Below are 19,601 nucleotides of genomic sequence, written 5' to 3'. Positions count from 1 at the left end.
TTGCTAATGGACCTGATGTAACTGTATTTACTTCATTGAAACGTCTTGGTATAGTTTCATCTGGTTCTAAATATGATGTAAATAGGAATTATGAACTGTTTTACTTCCTTCTATTTTTTAATTTTGTACAAAACTACACAAGGGCTATCTGCGGTAGCCGTCCCTAACTTAGCAGTGCAAGACTAGAGGGAATGCAACCCACCGTCAACTCTTGGACTATTCTTTTACCAACGAATAGTGGGATTGGCCGTATCATTATATCGCCCCTACTGCTGAAAGGGCGAGCATGTTAGTGTGAGGGGAATTCGAACCAGCGACATTCATATTACGAGTCGGGCGCCTTAACCACCTGGCCATGATGAGCGAGGTTGTTTTCAACATCTGGTGAACCATAACTTTTAACAAAAGATGAACTTAATGATCTGGTGAGAAATTTAGGCCTTCTAAAGGATTCTTCAGAGATGTTAGTATCTAGACATCAGGCTTAAAATTGGCTTTCTTCAAGAACGTCATTTCACTGGTATAGAAATCGTGAGATAGAGTTTATACCATACTTTTCGCAAGAAGTTTCACTGGTTTATTGCAACAATATTGCTAAGTTAATATATTTGGTAGGAGCTGCAGTCTATGAGCCAAGTGAGTGGTGACTCCTTCAAAATAAATCTTAAATGTATTCTTTTTCACAGTGGTGGCCCAGCGTGGCTAGGTGGTTAAGGCACTCGACTCGTAATCTGAGAGTTGCGAATTCGAATTCCCGTCACACCAAATATGCTCGCCCTTTCAGCCGTTGGGGCGTTATAATGTGATGGTCAATGCCACTATTCGTTGGTAAAAGAGTAGCCCAAGAGCAGCAGTTTGTAAAAGTCTTAGGCAAAGATGGCGACTATTTCAAGTATCTACGTGGAAATTTCCAGAAGGGATTTTTGATGGGCCTCAGATTAGAAATTTGACTTCGGATGAATAGTTCGAAAGAACAATGAGAAAAGTTGAAAAAATAAGTGTGATGTAAAAAAAATGTTGTGAATTTTTTTTAGGAAACTACAAGATCCCAAATTACAAAAACGTTGTCGATAAGATACTCGATAAATTCCAAGAACTAGGTTGTAATATGAGCTTGAAATTTTATTTCTTACACTCAGCTACTGACTATTTCCCTGAAAACCTCCGTGCCTTCAGTAAAGAACCAGGGAAAAGGTTTCATGAAGTTTGTTTGTTTGAGGTCAAGCACAAAGCTACACAATGGGCTATCTGTGCTCTGCCCACCATGAGTATCGAAACCCTAATTCTAGCATTGATAAGTCCGCAGACATATCGCTGTGCCTCTAAGAAGGCATTTCATCAACACATCAGAGAAATGGAGAGGAGGTAACAGTGAAGGTGTAACATCAGCATAATGACTTATTGCTGTTGGTCACTGAAACTAAATGCTCTAGATGTAATACATAGAAGAAAGACCACAGCATTTAGTTTTGACGCTAAAAACGTAGACTTCTCACAAAATCAGGATGAGTGGCAATGCGTTTTCGTTGATGTCACTAATGTTCCTCCCTTTTCTTTAGTTTTCTTGTAGTTTTGTTAAAAATGATAATAATAAAATATTTATTGTGGTAAACGAAATGATAATTTGATGTAATGAGATTTTTTCTCGATATGTAAAAAAAAAAATTATTAAGCGATATAAAAAAATTATTATTATCGAAATCTGCATAGCTGAATTATAGAAGTCTATTACTGAAACTAAAACAGCTTTAATGAAGTTTAAATTCGAAGGCCTGTGTTGACAACGTTGTAAACATATTTAGTTTGATATTTTAAATGTATAATTGAGAAGCTTGAAAGATACAATTTCAGCATGAAATGTGTACGTGTGTATTTCTTATAGTGTCCCCCGCTAGTACAGCGATAAGTCTATGGATTTACAGCGCAAAAATCAGGGGTTCGATTCCCCTCGGTGGCCTCAGCAGATAGCCCGATGTGGCTGTGCTATAACAAAACACACCAACCTTTCTTGTACTAAAGCCACATCGAGCTATCAGCTGAGTTCACCGAGAGGAATCTAACCCCTGATTTTTGAGTTATAAATCCGTAGACTTACCTCTGTACCAGCGAAGGACCAACATGATATAAATGAAATTTTATGAAAAAACTTATAACAAAGGTAAACAGTAATTATATAATGCCAACTTTGTTATACAATATTTAATCAGTAATAGTATTATTTACCAAATATTGTAAATATAGGTTTCGATTATTGAAGTTAATTTGTGATAAGTGATTATGAAGAGTGATGAGAAGCAATCATAAAAGATTTACGTAACTGTGTCGTAAAACTATGGCACCAAATATAAAGCAGCATTATTTGAAAGACGTATTTATTTGGGTAAAAATAATTAACATAACCTGTGATTATTTAATATATTTCTGAATTTACTTACTTGACGAACATCGTAATACCCGTTGTTTCCATTGCACGTGCAATTCCCTTCCACGATTTAGAAATGTTGAATACCTGTTTTGCTGTTAAAGGTAGCCTTGGATCAGGAGGAACAGGTACAGGTGGATCATCTAAGGGGTCTCGTGAGGAATCATCTTGGATTTTTGTATTAAGAGCTTGCAATCCTTTAGTGAAAGTTCCGCCCATTATGTATGTTGGTAATTTTTCTCTCTCTTCGGGATCAACTAATATTGACAGTTTCCTTGTAAAATTCCAATTTGTTTTCAGTTATTTGACCTGAAAATATTCGTATGAAATTAATTTTACAGAAATAGCATTTTTTCTGCTTTGTCATATAAAATCACTTTATAAACAAAATAAAATCATATCATACAAAAGGTATAAGCAACGTTTCATTCTATTTTCTATTTTCATTTTAAATACAGTTTTTTGTAACTTTATATCATAGAAAAATATGAAAAGTTCACAAAATAAAATTATATTTGCAGCCTGCAATGTAAGAAATAAGATATAAAAACAGGTATTTCTTGACAAGTTTGTTTGTTTTTCAATTTCGCACAAAGCTACTCGAGGGCTAGCTGTGCTAGCCGTCCCTAATTTAGCAGTGTAAGACTAGAGGGAAGGCAGCTAGTCATCACCACCCACCGCCAACTCTTGGGCTACTCCTTTACCAACAAATAATGGGATTGACTATCACATTATAACGCCTCCACGGCTGAAATGGCGAGAATGTTTGGCGCGACGGCGATGCGAACCCGCGACCCTCAGATTACGAGTCGCACGCCTTAATACGCATGGCCATGCCCGGGCCCGTTTCTTCACAAAGCATTCAGTAACTTTGTAACATTCGTGTATACCATGTATTCTAGAACTATATTCGTAATTTTCCCACCAAATATTATGAACATTTTCACCATCTGTAATATTATCAACATATTTTAAAATTTTCTTATGAAGTGCTCACTTACATGTTTTTGGAAGTTTGTTTTTTTTAGTTCTTTGCTTCTCTCTCTTTTTTATTTTATTTTTTAGAACAAACTACTTTCCCTGCTGGAAAAAAGAAAGTTTCATCCTTCCCTTGCATGAGGGAACACAGTGGAATTTCTAACACTCTAAATGTTTCATTTTTTTATAAACTTATCATATTTTACGAGACTTCATCCTTCTACAGGAAACAGGTGATTTTTGTTGAAGTGTGCAATTTTTTTGTATATTTTTGTTTTATTTTACTCTGAAGATTTAAAGCTGACTTTACTTGCTGCTTGAGATCAAGTCTGAAACCATGTGGAATTAGCGTATATCATGTATTCTGTATATCATGTAGTATTTTACCATCTTTATTGATATACAACCTTTTGAAATTGCTATGTTGTTTGTTTCTATGCAGATTTGGACATAAAAAATACTTGATCCAGAGCCATTAAAATTGTCACTTCAAGCATGACTTTGACTCTCTCTCCTCATTTTGTGGATCAGTTGTGCTGGCTAAAGGGTACACACATTCTTTCGGTGGCTGAATTGAAGATATCGGTATGTTTAAAACTGAAAATGGTAGGAGAAAGTGACAGGTGCGCGATACACTAAAAGGTCATTCCTACTTCGTGTTCATCATGATTCGTTGTGCAGAGATTCAAGTCATAGGAAGAAAAATTGAAGATCTAGTCGCTGATCCAGTATAGGTGATCATCCATTTGTCTACACAAATACATACACTTGTGTTTGTAATAAGGATTACTTTCACTCTCATTAAAACATGTCCAACTTCTTCATTTCTCACACAAGTTAAAAACTCAGTCAAGTTTGCAGATTCAGATACGTCATCCAATTTTCTGTTTGACTATTCTGTTATCGTCTCTATCCCATATTTCTAGGCCTGGAGTGGCCTGGAAATCAAGGCTTGTCGCCAAACATGCTTTCCATTTCAGTTGTGGTGCGATATAATGTAATGGTCAATCCTACTAATCATCGTTAAAGGAGTAACACAAGAGCTGGCGATGGTTTGAGTAGCTGCCTTCCCTCTTTTAATCTATCACTGCTAAATTAGGAACAGCCAGCTCAAATAACCATTGAAGATCCTTGTGAAAATATAAGCCAAACTTTTATTCGCTTTAAAATAAGCAAGTATGACAATACCACAACTTTACAAAAATCCAAGAACATGGGATTACATATTCAAGTAAGAATTTGACGAAATAATTCCACTAAAGTTGTGTTTGAAAAATATTCTTGTCAGTGAGTAAAATAATTGATTTTAATTGGACAGCTCTCAGTGGTTTTTGAACCAAACTGAAGATGGAAAGGTGAATCGTTCCTATCCTGTCCACAAGTTTATGAACACGTTTCATACTCCTAGTTGTGATCGCAAAATAAAAGTGACAGTCAATTTTGCAGTCGAGAATTAGAGACGGCTATATTTAAACGTGACCGTTTAGTACTTATGTCATTATAAAGTATTGTTTAAGTTGAATATTCCAAATAAATGAATTTTCTCATAACTGTTTATGTCTAATAGTAAATCAAAATTTAATTTCTTATCGGTAGTTTAAAATACATTTTTTCACTCAGAGTTGTTAAAGTGTTTTTGTTTTCATCCAAAACGTTTATCTGTAATTGTAGAGCTTTTTTTTTCCTTTTATCCAATATATTTTACCATGTTATACCGTATGCGATAAATAGTTTCTGCACTTTATATTACTATTTGTTAGCCCCCCCCCCACTAGTACAGCGGTAAGTCTATGGATTTACAATGGAAAAATCAGGGATTCGATTCCCCTCGGTGGGCTCAGCAGATAGCCCTATGTGACTTTGCTAAAAGAAAAACACACAGACACATACACTATTTGTTGATAGTTTACTGTTCTATCGTAACTGTGAGAAACATTATACAACAAAACTACAAAACTTGATGTCTTAATCTTCTTTGTAAAAAGATACGATCAAACAGATAAAGCTACTTAGACGTCGGTGAAAGGTTTTATATTCTTTTGTATATTTTAGCTCATTAAATTACTTACACTTTTGAGCATAAAGAATAATTTTTCTGCATAATAAAATTACAGTGCCTGAAGCAATAAGTTCGTTTATGAAAAGCTGAGTTGTGGAACATTTTATAATTAAATAAGGTAAAAGATCTTTCGTGAAGACGAGAAACCCACTTGAAGTAAAAATACATCTCAGGACTACAGGTATGGGTGTTAACACTTTTACTAATAAAGCGTCCCCCGCTGGTACTGCGGTAAATCTAAGGATTTACGACGCTAAAATCAGGGGTTTGATTCCCTTCGGTTGACTTAGCAGATAGCCCGATGTGTGTTATAAGAAAACACACACACACACTAATAAAGCAGAGAAGAACGCTTCGACTTTCTTAGGTCATCTTCAGGTTGCAACGCGATGGCCCGGCATGCCCAGATGGGTTAAGACGTTCGACTCGTAATCTGAGAGTCACGGGTTCGAATCCCCGTCGCACCAAACATGCTCGCCCTTTCAGCCGTGGAGGAGCTATAATGTGACGATGAATCCCATTATTCGTTGGTAAAAGAGTAGCCCAAGAGTTGGTGGTGGGTGGTGATGACTAGCTACCTTACATTGCTAAATTAGGGACAGCTAGCGCAGATAGCCCTCGTGTAGCTTTGCGCGAAATTCAGAAAGAAGGTTGCACCCCTCTACAGTTTCTTACCCGTTTACACCATAGTCCTTAAAACATGTCCTAATCAATGGTCAGTTGCAAACTCTCTATTTATTAACCTAAAGACAACTAAGATGGTCGAAAGGTTGTTCTCTGCTTTATTTTGGTTAAAAGTGTTAATACCCATACCAGCCGTCCTGAGATAGTGCAGAAGAATATTTTATGATAAACAATGTTAAAACACTCAAGGAAAACTACTGGTATCATGAATGAGAGAATGACCACATAACGGAACTTTAGTGTTCTTCTGCTAGTTCACAAAAATACCACATCGACTGTAATAACACATCGACTGTAATACCACGTCGACTGTAATAACACAAAATATTTAAGTAAATGAAACACAAATTGACGTTCAACGCCTGTGTCAGTAATACAAATATTTTGTTATTTTCCTTTTGTTTTGTTTTTTCGCTGTCGACATAACGTAAACTATTCCAAGTGATCATTGAACTTTCCAAACTCCCTCCATGTTTTCTGCCTATATGTCGAAATCAATATACTCTTACTAGTTCAGAGAATAAACCTGCTCATATTCCGACAATAAATCTCAGTTTGAGGTTTGAATTATAAAATTAAATTCTGAGTTACAGCATACTAGTTTTTGGGTTATGAAGTCGGTTTTAGGTTTCTATATCTACTTGTCTTTGAACTGTGTAATAAAATTGTATGCTACACTGTCTGTTACAGTATATTTATCTCTGAACTATTGTATATAAGTAGATTTTAGGTTGAAATATGTATTTATGTGTGAACTATAAAAAATAAAAATTAAGTTGCGACGTATTTATATTTGAACTACAATCATAGTCTTAGCTTACTGTATAATTATCTTTCGACTCTAAAACTACTTATACTACGTACTTATCTTTGAAATATAAAACTTAGTTTTAAATTAAAATATCTCTGTATGTCTTGAAGAGTTATATGATTAACTCTATGTTTCAGGTGTATCTCGAAGAATACGAGCCAGTCTTATGTTTTCAGTTCTCTGTGAATTTTAAAAAACGTTTCTCATCTCTATGATTCGTCATCAAGTTAAGTCCATGATTGAAACATACGTTGAGAAATTAAGTCTATTTTATGAATTACGAGAAGCGAAGGTCTTTCATGCATTTAATAAAAATGTATTCTTTTATGAATATCGTAACTTTCATCACTTCAATCACATTTCTTACAACGATCTATTGTTACGTAAGCTCGTTTTATAATACCAATTTTGTACGCTATACTAAAAATAGTATGCTCTTTGTTAGAACTTAGTAAGTTATAATACCACTACAGATTTTTCCATAAAGAAATAAGAGTGTGTTTTAGGGTCTAATCGTTGTTCTGCGTGACCACATTTTGTTTCAACTCTTCCGAATTCACTGCAGATACTATGGAGGAGGAAATATTTTACTTAAATATATTCGAGTGAACGATAATCTATTTTTATTATCTCTGTCTCTCCATAACATATATCGAATGACAGTGAAAGACAAGGATAAAAAAGATAATGGAAAAAAAAGACCAGGGTAAAAAGACAAAGAAAATTACATAAACAGGTGAAACTCTAACAAAACAAACAAATATTATAATTAGAGATAAGTAGCACAGTAGGGTTTAATAGCAAGTGTTGAACAATAATGGGAAGCATATAAGGTGAAACCAACAATAGAAAGCCTATAGAGTTTAGTAGCAAGTGTTGAACAATAATGGGAAACATACAAGGTGAAGCCAACAATGGGAAGCCTATAGAGTTTAGTAGCAAGTGTTGAACAATAATGGGAAACATACAAGGTGAAGCCAACAATGGGAAGCCTATAGAGTTTAGTAGCAAGTGTTGAACAATAATGGGAAACATATAAGGTGAAGCCAACAATGGGAAGCCTACAGAGTTTAGTAGCAAGTGTTGAACAATAATAGGAACAATGTGAAGCCTATATAGTTTAGTAGCAAGTGTTGAACAATAATGGGAAACATACAAGGTGAAGCCAACAATGGGAAGCCTACAGAGTTTAGTAGCAAGTTGAACAATAATAGGAAGCATACAAGTGTAACAATGGGAACTTATATAATAGCAAGTGTTGAACAATAATGGGCATACAAGGTGAAGCCTACAGAGTTTAGTAGCAAGTGTTGAACAATAATAGGAAGCATACAAGGTGAAGCTAACAATGGGAAGCTTATATAATTTAGTAGCAAGTGTTGAACGATAATGGGAAACATACAAGGTGAAGCCAACAATGGGAAGCCTATAGAGTTTAGTAGCAAGTGTTGAACGATAATGGGAAACATATAAGGTGAAGCCAACAATGGGAAGCCTACAGAGTTTAGTAGCAAGTGTTGAACAATAATAGGAAGCATACAAGGTGAAGCTAACAATGGGAAGCCTATAGAGTTTAGTAGCAAGTGTTGAACGATAATGGGAAACATACAAGGAAGAAGCCATTAGACAGAAAGCTATATTATCAACATCTTAACTATTAACTCATTTGTTGTATACGGTTTAAAAAGTTGGCTTAGGCTTAGCTTATTTTTGACTGTTTCTGTACTTTTTATTTATTGAATGCCCTCCCACACTTTCTCTTACACGCCTAACGTAACTTACGAGCTCTAATTCTATTTAGGATCCATGGTGCATTCAGATGTATACAGGTCAAATACTTAGTAAATAATTATTGTTTTTTATCTTTACTTTAAACAATGATTAATAATGTTTTTAACGTTAGAAAATAATTTCAAAAGAAAATAATAATGAACGAAATAATTGAGCTTCAATAATAAAACCAAGAACCGTGTTTTGAGATCTACGACAACTTTAATGTATTCTTGAATATTGTGAATTATTAAAGAAATTTCTCCAAGCAAATGCCTCTTGAAAACATCTTTGTTTCACGTTTGGTAAAACAACAACAATAAATGGACAGTAAAAAGGAAAAAGCACACACCCATACCAGATTCTAAAGATTTCATGAATATGTTTCGTGATTGGATGTATTTTTAAATACTGTTTAAATGTTTTATAAAGAGATGGCGTGTTTGTTTTTTTTCTCATTTGATATCAGGTGTTCGCTTCATTATTTTTTTTTGTTTTTGAATTTCGCACAAAGCTACTCGAGGGCTATCTGTTTTTTTTTGTTTTTGAATTTCGCACAAAGCTACTCGAGGGCTATCTGTGCTAGCATGTTTGACGCGACGGGGATGCGAACCCGCGACCCTCAGGTTACGAATCACATGTCTTAACGCGCTTTGCCATGCCGGGCGTTCGCTTCATTATAAAATGTAAAAAATAAAGAACGGAAGATTTGAACCGTGAGAGAAAGAAATAATAATTAATAATTAATTACAGTCGTAGGATTATAATGGTTTTTTTTCTGGAGACGCATTATTTCAATATATTTTTAAAGCCAACAGTTGGAATTGGAAACTTTTGGGTTTTATTACTACAGGTACAACTAAGCGTGAAGTTACTATAATAGGCTTGAAATTAGAGTGTTGTTTTTCATTCTCTTTAGCCTTCAGGTAACTTTTACTACTAATAATGGGTTATAGGATAATAAACCTATTAAATATTCTTTTGAAATAGAGTTTTCACTTATGTTAATGAGGCAAGTCTTATAATTTATTTAACCTAATACATTAGGCTACTAATTGTATTACTGTTTGATAAATGCTATAAATTTAATGCATTATTAGTAACTTGTTTAAGTTAGAAACCCTCAATGGACGTGGTAAGGAGCCCTCTCAGGAAAAGTTCTATCCGTATAGTTTACCTTCCCTGTGATCCAAACATCCACCCACGTGTTTGCCGTAGCAGCCCCAGAATGGAAGAAGATAATTTTGGTGGTTGAATGAGTTAGTGGCGCAACTACACGCCGTTTTGGCCTTGAATTCCTGTAGACGGGTAACTCTGAGCCCCACAACCCCCTTAGCTGGACCTACGATACCTGGATGTTCTCAACAGGTGTTGTGGACATTGTGTCTGGTGCTGCTGTTATTTGAGAACAGTGCAAGAAACGCTGGCGTAGTTGCAATGTACTTGTTTGGCAGCGTAGTGTGTCGCTTTGTAAAATTCCATGGAGGAGTAAATGTGTATTAATTTTTCTATGAAGAATCTAAATACGTATAATGAAAATAAAATAGAAACCTCTGATTGTTAAACGACCGAGATTTGATGACTATGTTTCACAGTTACCATCTCAGACTGTTTGTGTACATCATTTCTTCATTATTCATTCATTATATGAGCAATCTTTAAAGCAAATGAACCCTTTTTTCATTCAGAGGGAATTGAAGAGGTTTTTTTTTTGGATTTCCAGTTTTAGTCAATAAGTTACAGTCTAGTGACACTTTGGTCAAAATATCTGCTCCACATCACAGTGAACTACTTTGGAAGTCCAAGTCCATCAGTGATTCCTATTGAACATACTCACGTGCTACTTTGAATTTCTGAATCGTAGTTATTGATGAGAGGAATTTACTTGGCATATCCAAATCGGAGATTATCATTTGTCTCTCCAGCTTAGGCGTTTGAACTGTTTTGTGTAGCTTCACTTATAAAAATGGAATACTGTAGTCTTCTAATAATGTAATATTTGTCATGTCCAACATGTTTACACTTCTACTATTTTCAAATATTCTAATAACGTAATATTTATCATGTCAAGGTATGTTATCTGACTGTAAGGTACGGCCTAATATTCTTAATCGTCTCAGGTGTTTCCAGTGTCAATAAACTGGACATTCTGAGATCTCTTGTCGTGTCTTTGATGTGTGTTCTATGTAATGACATAGGTCACGACACTTATTAATGTCAATCAGGCTCACATTGTATTAATTGTAAAAGTTTCTACTCTTAATGCTTTTTCTTGCCCTAAATTGGTGTTTGAAAAGATATACAGCGGTTACAGACTGTAAAAATGTCTCTTATCCTGAGGCATAAAAGTTCGGGCGTTTCCTGCTGCACACCATTTCACCACCAGAGTGCGGTTGCAGAAAGATCTTTCCATATCTCTTTCTGAGTTTTTCTTCATCTTGTGAAGTCTTCTGCCCTCCATGATGTTAATAGCTAACAAATCCACATATACTGCTATCTCTGTCCTCATCATAGCATCCAGTGAACGCTCGGGCTCTTTCCATCAGTTCAGAAGTGCATGACTATGATTCCATCTTGTACTCAATCATTGGAATTTCTTTCATCTAACAGAGACCTGCCCAGTTGTCCCAAGTTAGGATCCATGAAGATCAGCTGGCATCTTCCTAATTAGAAGACAAGCATAATAGTCGAGAAGGAAAAGGCTTTCTATTATATTTTCCTCCTCCTAATAAAAATGCCTTATTTGTTACAGTGGAACTATAGATGTTGCCGTTCAATGATAAATTAGATGATATTTTGGGTTTGATCAATTCTTATCACCTCTTGTGTTTATTTTTACAAGAAACATTCTCTGAGCATTCTGAAACTGTAAAATTTTGGCAGTTTTCCTTGTACAGGAATAACAAGTTGATATGGTACTGATGATCAGCAAGCATACACCTACCATGTCTAAGTCACTCATTACACCCATATAGGCTATTGCCATCCACGTTTCCATCGGGTATACCATCACTGTTTGCTCTCTTTACCAGGAAAGAATTACGAGTAAACAGACATTGATGATCTGACTGAGCTGTTGGTGTATCCCTTCTTCATCTAAGGGGACATTGATGGACACAATCCCCTCTACTGTGATACTGATATTAATGAAGTGATCATTCTCTGGAGTGTTTGTTCTTGGATCACAACCTTTCGTTTGCTGATTCCTATTCTTATTTTCTTGCACAAAGTCAGTCTTTTGCTGCTACTTATCCCCTTCTCTTTTGTTGGAGGGTTAACAGTGATCCAGGGGGCAGTGATAATTTTCCTTTCATTTTAAGAGATACTGGCTAAATACTAGTTCGTTTACATATTTTTACGCATCTGAGTAGCCTCTTACTGCTACAGATCTATCCATTTGTTCCTTTTTCCTTCTGTCTTTTGGAGGGTGGATAATGACCACGAGAGCGGTTTTACTTTTTGCGTCATTTTGACAGAGATTGTTAAAAGTCATTGCTACTCAATATATGTGCCATGGTGGAAGTTTACATCCAGTTCACTTGCATATTCAGAAATAACTAGCTAACCTTTCTTTGTAATGCATTTCTATCTGTTTTTATGGATGTCTGCTCATATTGGTATTTATCAGAACAGCTTGCTGATATCACAACTAAGTCTATCTGCTGTGACATTGTCACAACCATGCATATCCCTTAATTGGATTACAAACTTATGTTTATGGAACGGATTCATGCGAGCTTACTGTAAATTGGGAATGTTCAACTTCATACGAGTTTTTATGGATGTCTGCTCATATGGGTATTTATCAGAACAGCTTGCTGACATCACAACTAAGTCCATCTGCTGTGGTATTGTCACAACCGTGCGTATCCCTTAAGTGGATTACAAACCTATGTTTATGGAACGGATTCATGCGAGCTTACTGTAAATTGAGAATGTTCAACTTCATAACAAACGTTTCTAGATCAAACCTGTTATTGTTGTTTGGTCGTTTATTTTCCACAAGGTTCAAAGGATCAGAGAAAGAAAGTTGTGATGTCTAGACTGCATTTAAAAGTTTTCTACTAATCACTTTCTTTAATGAGGAATTGATCTGCCAACGCGTGACCTTTATGACACTTAATCTCAATGGCTCATGTGTTGCTTTCGTGAAGTCGTCATCACCGAAAGCTGCAACGCCACTTTAAACACGTTTTTTCTCGGGTTCACCCATGACGTAGAACAGTGTCATTAGCGAAGATGACACTGTCAAGGTTAATTTGTTAGCAATTTTACGGCACAAGTAGTGCATATTTTGGTCTTTTTATAATATTATTTTGTGTTTATGGTGTTTGATAGGTTTTCGTTTAGTTTGAATATGAAATTAATGAGAAAATCTGCAGAGGGATAAGAAATTCAACTCTATATGAAATTATAATTATAGGTGACCTCAGTTAGAGTTATATAGATTTGGAAATGTTTCTGTTAATTCAAGAGGAAGAAATCCTTTTAAAATATTCAGGAAAGTTTCCTTCAGCGATCGATTTCGAAAACTACTTGGAACAATGCTACTTTAGATTTATGGTTAATTTTAACAAAGAAATGGTTAATAAAAACACATGCTACAAGTGATCACTGCTAAACTGGATTTCGTGTTTGGCATACCATCATTAGAACCTTTGCACTTTTTGATTTGCATCAGTGACATGGGTATAAATGATATTCAATATTTTATTTAAATTTACTGGTGACAAAGTTTTTAGTTTCACTCTCTGTTAGGATGATGTGACTGCTTTACAAAAGGATTCGAATTATTTATCGAGTTGGACAAACAAATGGTTGATGGCTTTAATTATAACAAATACAAAGTACTGATTCGGAATATCGTAATTTCAGTTATTAGTATATTATTAATGGGTATAACCTAAACAGCGTTATGGAAGACGAATATCTTATTCTTTTAGTTCATCAGCCTTTTAAACCATCTAAACAATGAGCTCTTTCTAGTGACAAAACTAGTGGACTTTTAGGTTTCTATCCACAGAAATAACGGATGCAAGCTAAAAGATATTATAATATCCTTGCATATGTCATTGGTTAGGCCATATTTGGATCACAGTGTTCATTTTTGGACTACTTACATTAGAAAAAATATTGAAACGTTGAAAAAAAGAAGGACATTGCTGATGATACCAGATAGCACTGTTATCATACGTGAATAATATAAGATCTCTGAATCTATTTTTTCGCTTTAAAAAAAGAATAATTAGAAGGGGTCTCATTGAATTGTTTAAGATTTATAGTGTTGGTGCGTCATCCTTTTTCATATATAACGGTGAAAATTTTAAAACTAGTGGATATAAATATAAATTTTGGCTCGCTAGGAATCATCTTCAGTTGAGATAGCTTTATTTTTCTAATAGGATGATTGACCTTTGGAACGGGTTAATTTTAGGCATGATAAGTGCAGCTAATTTAAATGAATTTAATGGAAAGGTTGACACGTATTTGAATGATAAGGGCTTGCTTTTAGGCTTTTAATTTACAAAATAATTTAAGTTTGTTTGTTTGAATTTTGCGCAAAGCTACACGAGCGCTATCTGCGCTAGCCGTCCCTAATTTAGCAAAGCAAGACTAGAGGGAAGGCAGCTAGTCATCACCACCTACCGCCAACTCTTGGGTTACTCTTTTACCAACGAATAGTGGGATTGACCGTCATATTATAACGCCCCCACGGCTGAAAGAGCGAATATGTTTGGTGCGACGGGGATTCAAACCCGCGACCCTCAAATTACGAGACGATAGCCTTAACCCACCTGTCCATGCCGGTCCAAGAATTTAAGTAAACCTGAGCATATTAAATGAAATAAATTTAATATTTCATTTTCTTCTAGAGAAATTATGAAAATTAAAGTTGTAATGTGTGCCCTTGTAATATTTGGACTGTAAATACAAGCACTCGTGGTTTGATTCATGCTCCCTTTTGTATTTTGTGGCCAGGAACACGTTATAAGAGTCACTGTCAAAACACACTATTAAGCTAGATAAGAGTTGTCAAAGTGTTAACAGTAAGTTTTGTCGACTACTACCTGCCTTCTAATTAATATCTCAGTTTAAAATTAGAAGCATCTGATCCCAGACAACTTTTAGCAAACTTTAGGTCTATGACTCGCATCCCAACACACGAAACACGAGGCCACGCTCGCCCCATCGTAATAACACGTCGGTAAACTTCATCAGAGTACCTTGTTACTAGATACTGTACAATTAATACACTAACTGCTGTTCTTAACATCTACGTTCTTCAGTTCTGATAATAAAATATTTCTTCCATTATGCAAAGGTAACTGGGTGTACACCTAGGCACTCCTGTTTTATCTGCAATAACATGTTGTGTCATAAGTTCATTTTATGAACATGCACATGTTTCATGTTCTATCTGGTCTTATTAGTCGCATTATTATATGGCATTATTCAGTGTTATGCTGAATATCTGATACTTTCAATATTGTATGCCACTGTACACTGAATCTATGCCCCTTTCGTTGTGGGTAGAGCACAGATAGCCCATTGTGTACCTTTGTGCTTAATTACAAACCAACAAACAGACTCAGTCTATGAATTTCATACAGTATTCGATTTAATTACGTGAGTGAACTATGGGCTACTGGGATTTCTGTCTCTTCCATTTCGTTAGTACAAAACATCCCAATGGGCTAATTATGTTATTTCCAACTCAGGTATCGAATCCCGAATTATTACGTTATATACCTTTAAACTTACCACTGATCCATGAGGGTAAAATCTATAACTTGCCTTCCTCAAAAGCATAGTTTTATGATGGCTATTTTTTTATCCACTGTTGGGATTGATTCTATATTTTTAGCGTTATAAGTCTCCAAGCTTAGCGTGAGCCACTGGAGGAATGCCTTCATATATAAAAAAAATTGTATGGACTATCATTTTAGACTAAGTGTGTAAACCATGCACAGTCCTATTTACACTTAATGGAGACAGTACAGGTTTAAATATTCATCGGTTGTTTATATTTTGAAATATGATACAATTTTCCGAATACGTATATCAGATGAGAACTCCCTGAGTTGTGATGATTCTTATATGTCAAGTTTGTAATACAACAAATAGAACAACACATTTACTGAGGATACATTCTGTAGTGATAATACATAATTGATCAACGAAATTCTAGATGATGAGAAACCTACTTGAAATAGAAATGTATCTCAGAACGGCTGGTATGGGTATTAACACTTTTACTATTAAAGTAGAGAACAACTTTCAGATGGTTAAGATGACCTAGGAAGTTCGAAACTTTGTTCTCTGCTTTAATAGTAAATGTGTTAATACCCATACCAGCCATTCCATTCTGATCGACGAAATATTGACTAGACGTCTAATATTTCGGGATTATTTTTAATGTAAATTATGATGTTTATGTAGAACAAACAGTAAAATATCTCAAGAAAATATATATTTGTATAAAAATAAATAATAATAGAAAGTTTGTTATGATTTCAAACCGCCAGCCTTCTTACATATTGTTTTTCAACAGAGAACAGTAATATGTATTATTACGCACCATGTAAAGAGTGCGAAATCACGACTAGCATCTACTTTTTCCTAACCATGCATGAGTTGCATATAAATGAAAGAGAAAGGACCTCTGGAGTTACTTAGCTTGTTACCTAGAACTGTGTGAACGTAAAATAATTACGAGCTATTCTGTGAATATTCCCAAGCACCATATGAAGTAATCTTATTAGAAGAAAAAAATAAATAAAAACAGATGAAGAAGAAAGTTCTTAGATTTCACGTGTGACGTAACAGAAATATCTTAACAAACAACTTTACTTTGTAATAACCATGAATTTTTTCTTCCCCCAAGTATGAAGCTAATTTTGTTTCCTGTGTGAAGAGTAAGTTCTTCTCAAATTACACATGCTCTTTTGTTTGACTACCCATACCATTAGTTTTCACGGTAGCCTTTTGACACGTTTACTTCGTAACATATGTGCATGCTTAAACCTCAAAATGTGAGACCTTGACATTAGAAAAAAAAAAAAAGGAACTTTTACGGTTAATTTCTGAGCACAATCTTATGAAAACGTGCAATTGAGATTGTAAAATAATAAAATCAGAACTGTTTTAAATAAATATGTGTACGGAATATGAACAACATGTTGTGTTTGTTTAGAGTTACGAACAGAAAGTTTAATATGAGTTTGACAGGTATGAAAACAATATAGACTGTTTTTGTTTGAATTTGGCGCAAAGTTACTCGAGGGCTAGCTGTCCCTAATTAAGCAGTGTAAGATTAGAAGGAAAGCAGCTAGTCATCACCATCCACCATTAGCTTTTCACGTTTCTAGTCCTGATTTCTCCAAGCCCGTTCCCTTGGCTGTGGTTTCGCTAGATAGTAGATAGGGACAGTGGGAATCTTGTTAATCCATTCATGCACGTCACTAGTTAGATGACGAGGCATTTGGCTATCTGGGACAACTCTTTCATCAACGAATAGTGGGAGTGACCGTCACATTATAATGCTCTCACGGCTGAAACAGCGAGCGTGTTTGGTGTGACGGAGACTCGAACTTGCAACCCTCAGATTACAAGTCGAGTGCCTTAACCACCTGGCCATGTCAGGCAGTCCAGAGTGGATAATAAACAACCTCTTATATTTTTTGTTATTCTACTTACACCTGAATTGTTTACGTAGTTTAGAAACAGACAATCTGTTGTTTTTATTGTTAGCATAATACTAGTAATTTATTTAATTTTATATAATACATAACTATATTATTTATTTGTTTTAATGCAGAACAATGTACAAACAATTCAAACAACAACCTGACGTGTTAACAACACCAAAAATAAATACTTCAAATAGTGTGTTGATATATAATTAAAACAATACACATAAACTCCTCCAAAAGTGCGTTGACGCCTCAGAAACGTTACACATAAACCTTTTCCAATTGACACCCTTGACACCTAATCTGAGGTTTTCGGGTTTGAATGCCCGTTACACCAAACATGCTCGTCGTTTTAGCCGCGAGGGTGTTATGAGGTACAAATAATCCCACGATTGGTAAAAGTGTGGCCCAAGAGATGGCTGTAGGTAGTGACGACCTGTTGCCTTCACTTTGGTCTTACACTACTAAATAAGGGATGGCTAGTTCAGTTAGCCTTCGTGTAGCTTTCGCGAAATTCGAAAACAAAGAAACAAAACAAATGAATTGACGCGTTATTATACACAACCCTTTATAACAGCAAGATTGTGTGTTTTGACTCATTCTATCTCTTCTTTCGATTTCTAAGTTAAACCGAATGAAAGTGAATTCCAGTTTTTGAGTTATCATAGTCTAATCCTAAGTAGAATGCATTGTTCAATCCTTGTGCTATCATTGACATAAAGTGTTTTTAATGTCTGTTACGTTGCTAATTACCTTAATATTCTGCATGAACCTAGAAAACATTCAGCATTTCTACTTCCTAATAATTAAGTTTATAAACACAATAAATCACCGTGTACAAGGAATGGAACTGCTTCTATTACTTCTGTGTAAGACGTTAAAAGATCTGATATATTGCTTGTTTCGGCCTGGTCGTTTTGCTTCAGCAGGTGTTGTATACTATCCCGCATCTCGGTTAAAACCTTGGGTTTGCATATCATGCTAACAACATATTAATAGACACTTGCAATTACTTGTACTCAAAGAAATAACTTTCGTACTTACAGGAAGAATTATAAACAGTCACAAAGTGACCATGTACAATTGTGAATCATTAATAAGCATATAATAACTGCTTATGGCTAACATTTCTGTCAATTTGACTAAAAAAAAACATTCATTCGTGACGTCAATGAATATTTGATATTCATAAAACTTGTAATAATAGGTTTGACATTAACAAAAGTAATTCTATATTTTGAAATGTAGAATGAAGTCACCATGAAGTAACATTAATAGAAAAACATTAGCAAAGTTTGCACCAGTAATTCCACATGCATTCCGCTCGCTATACTAGTTCTTGTTGTTTCCTCTAGTGATTTACAATCCTTCGCATCATACATGATATGTAAAACACTACCCTCTCTCTAATAATACTACAGTGGACACAATTTTGTAATTATTTTCGTATCTTTTCAAACTCGTGCTCAGAATTTGTCTGCCAGTAGGTCAAGACCGTAACAGAACCACTAGGTAAAAGGCAGTGGGAAGACGAAACAAAAAATAAAGGTAACAATAATAATACGACATTAGGCAAAGAAATATGAAATTAGAGAAACTAGCATGTGAAGTCGTGTAATAGGTCTCATGGTCCAGGTGTGGGCGGGAATCAGGTTATCTTCAGTTACAAAATGATATCTGACATCTGTAGGGCACATCATGGTTAGGTAGTTGGGGCGCTTAACTCGTAATCTGAGGGTTGCAGGCTCGAATACCTGTCACAACAAGCATGACCGCCCTTTCAGCCGTGGGAGTGTTATAATGTGACGGTCAATCCAATTATTCGTTGGTAAAAGAGTAGCCCAAGAGTTCGCGACGGGTAGTGATGACTAGCTGCCTTCCCTCTAATCTTAAACTGCTCAATTAGGGATGGCTAGCGCAGATAACCGTCGAGTAGTTTTGCGCGAAAAACAAACAAAACAAACAAACACAAGCACGAAAACATTAGTTTTATCATAATATCTTTATAACAGGCTTATCAAGAAAACGGCTCGGCATGGCCAGGTGTCTAAGGCACTCAACTCGTAATCTGAGGGTCAAAGGTTCGAATCCCCGTTACTCCAAACGTGCCAGCCCTCTCAGCTGTGAGTGCGTTATAAAGTAATGGTCAATCTCACTATTCGTTAGTAAAAGAGTAACCCAAGA

General features: G+C 35.4%; 1 protein-coding gene across 6 annotated transcripts in view; it reads right to left on the bottom strand.

Moving 5' to 3' along the window:
• Positions 1-19,601, bottom strand: part of LOC143252065 (neuroglobin-like) — a 99,567-nt gene that overhangs the window by 16,145 nt on the left and 63,821 nt on the right. For all 6 annotated transcript variants that reach the window (XM_076503669.1, XM_076503670.1, XM_076503673.1 and 3 more), the window contains one exon: positions 2,436-2,731. In XM_076503669.1, coding sequence (XP_076359784.1) covers positions 2,436-2,641 — 206 coding nt within the window. In that variant the 5' untranslated portion in view covers positions 2,642-2,731. The remainder of the gene's footprint in view (positions 1-2,435; positions 2,732-19,601) is intronic.

The sequence above is a fragment of the Tachypleus tridentatus genome, chromosome 6 (assembly GCF_004210375.1).
Source record: "Tachypleus tridentatus isolate NWPU-2018 chromosome 6, ASM421037v1, whole genome shotgun sequence".
Lineage (NCBI taxonomy): Eukaryota > Metazoa > Arthropoda > Merostomata > Xiphosura > Limulidae > Tachypleus > Tachypleus tridentatus.
This window is presented reverse-complemented; position numbering and strand designations above follow the sequence as displayed.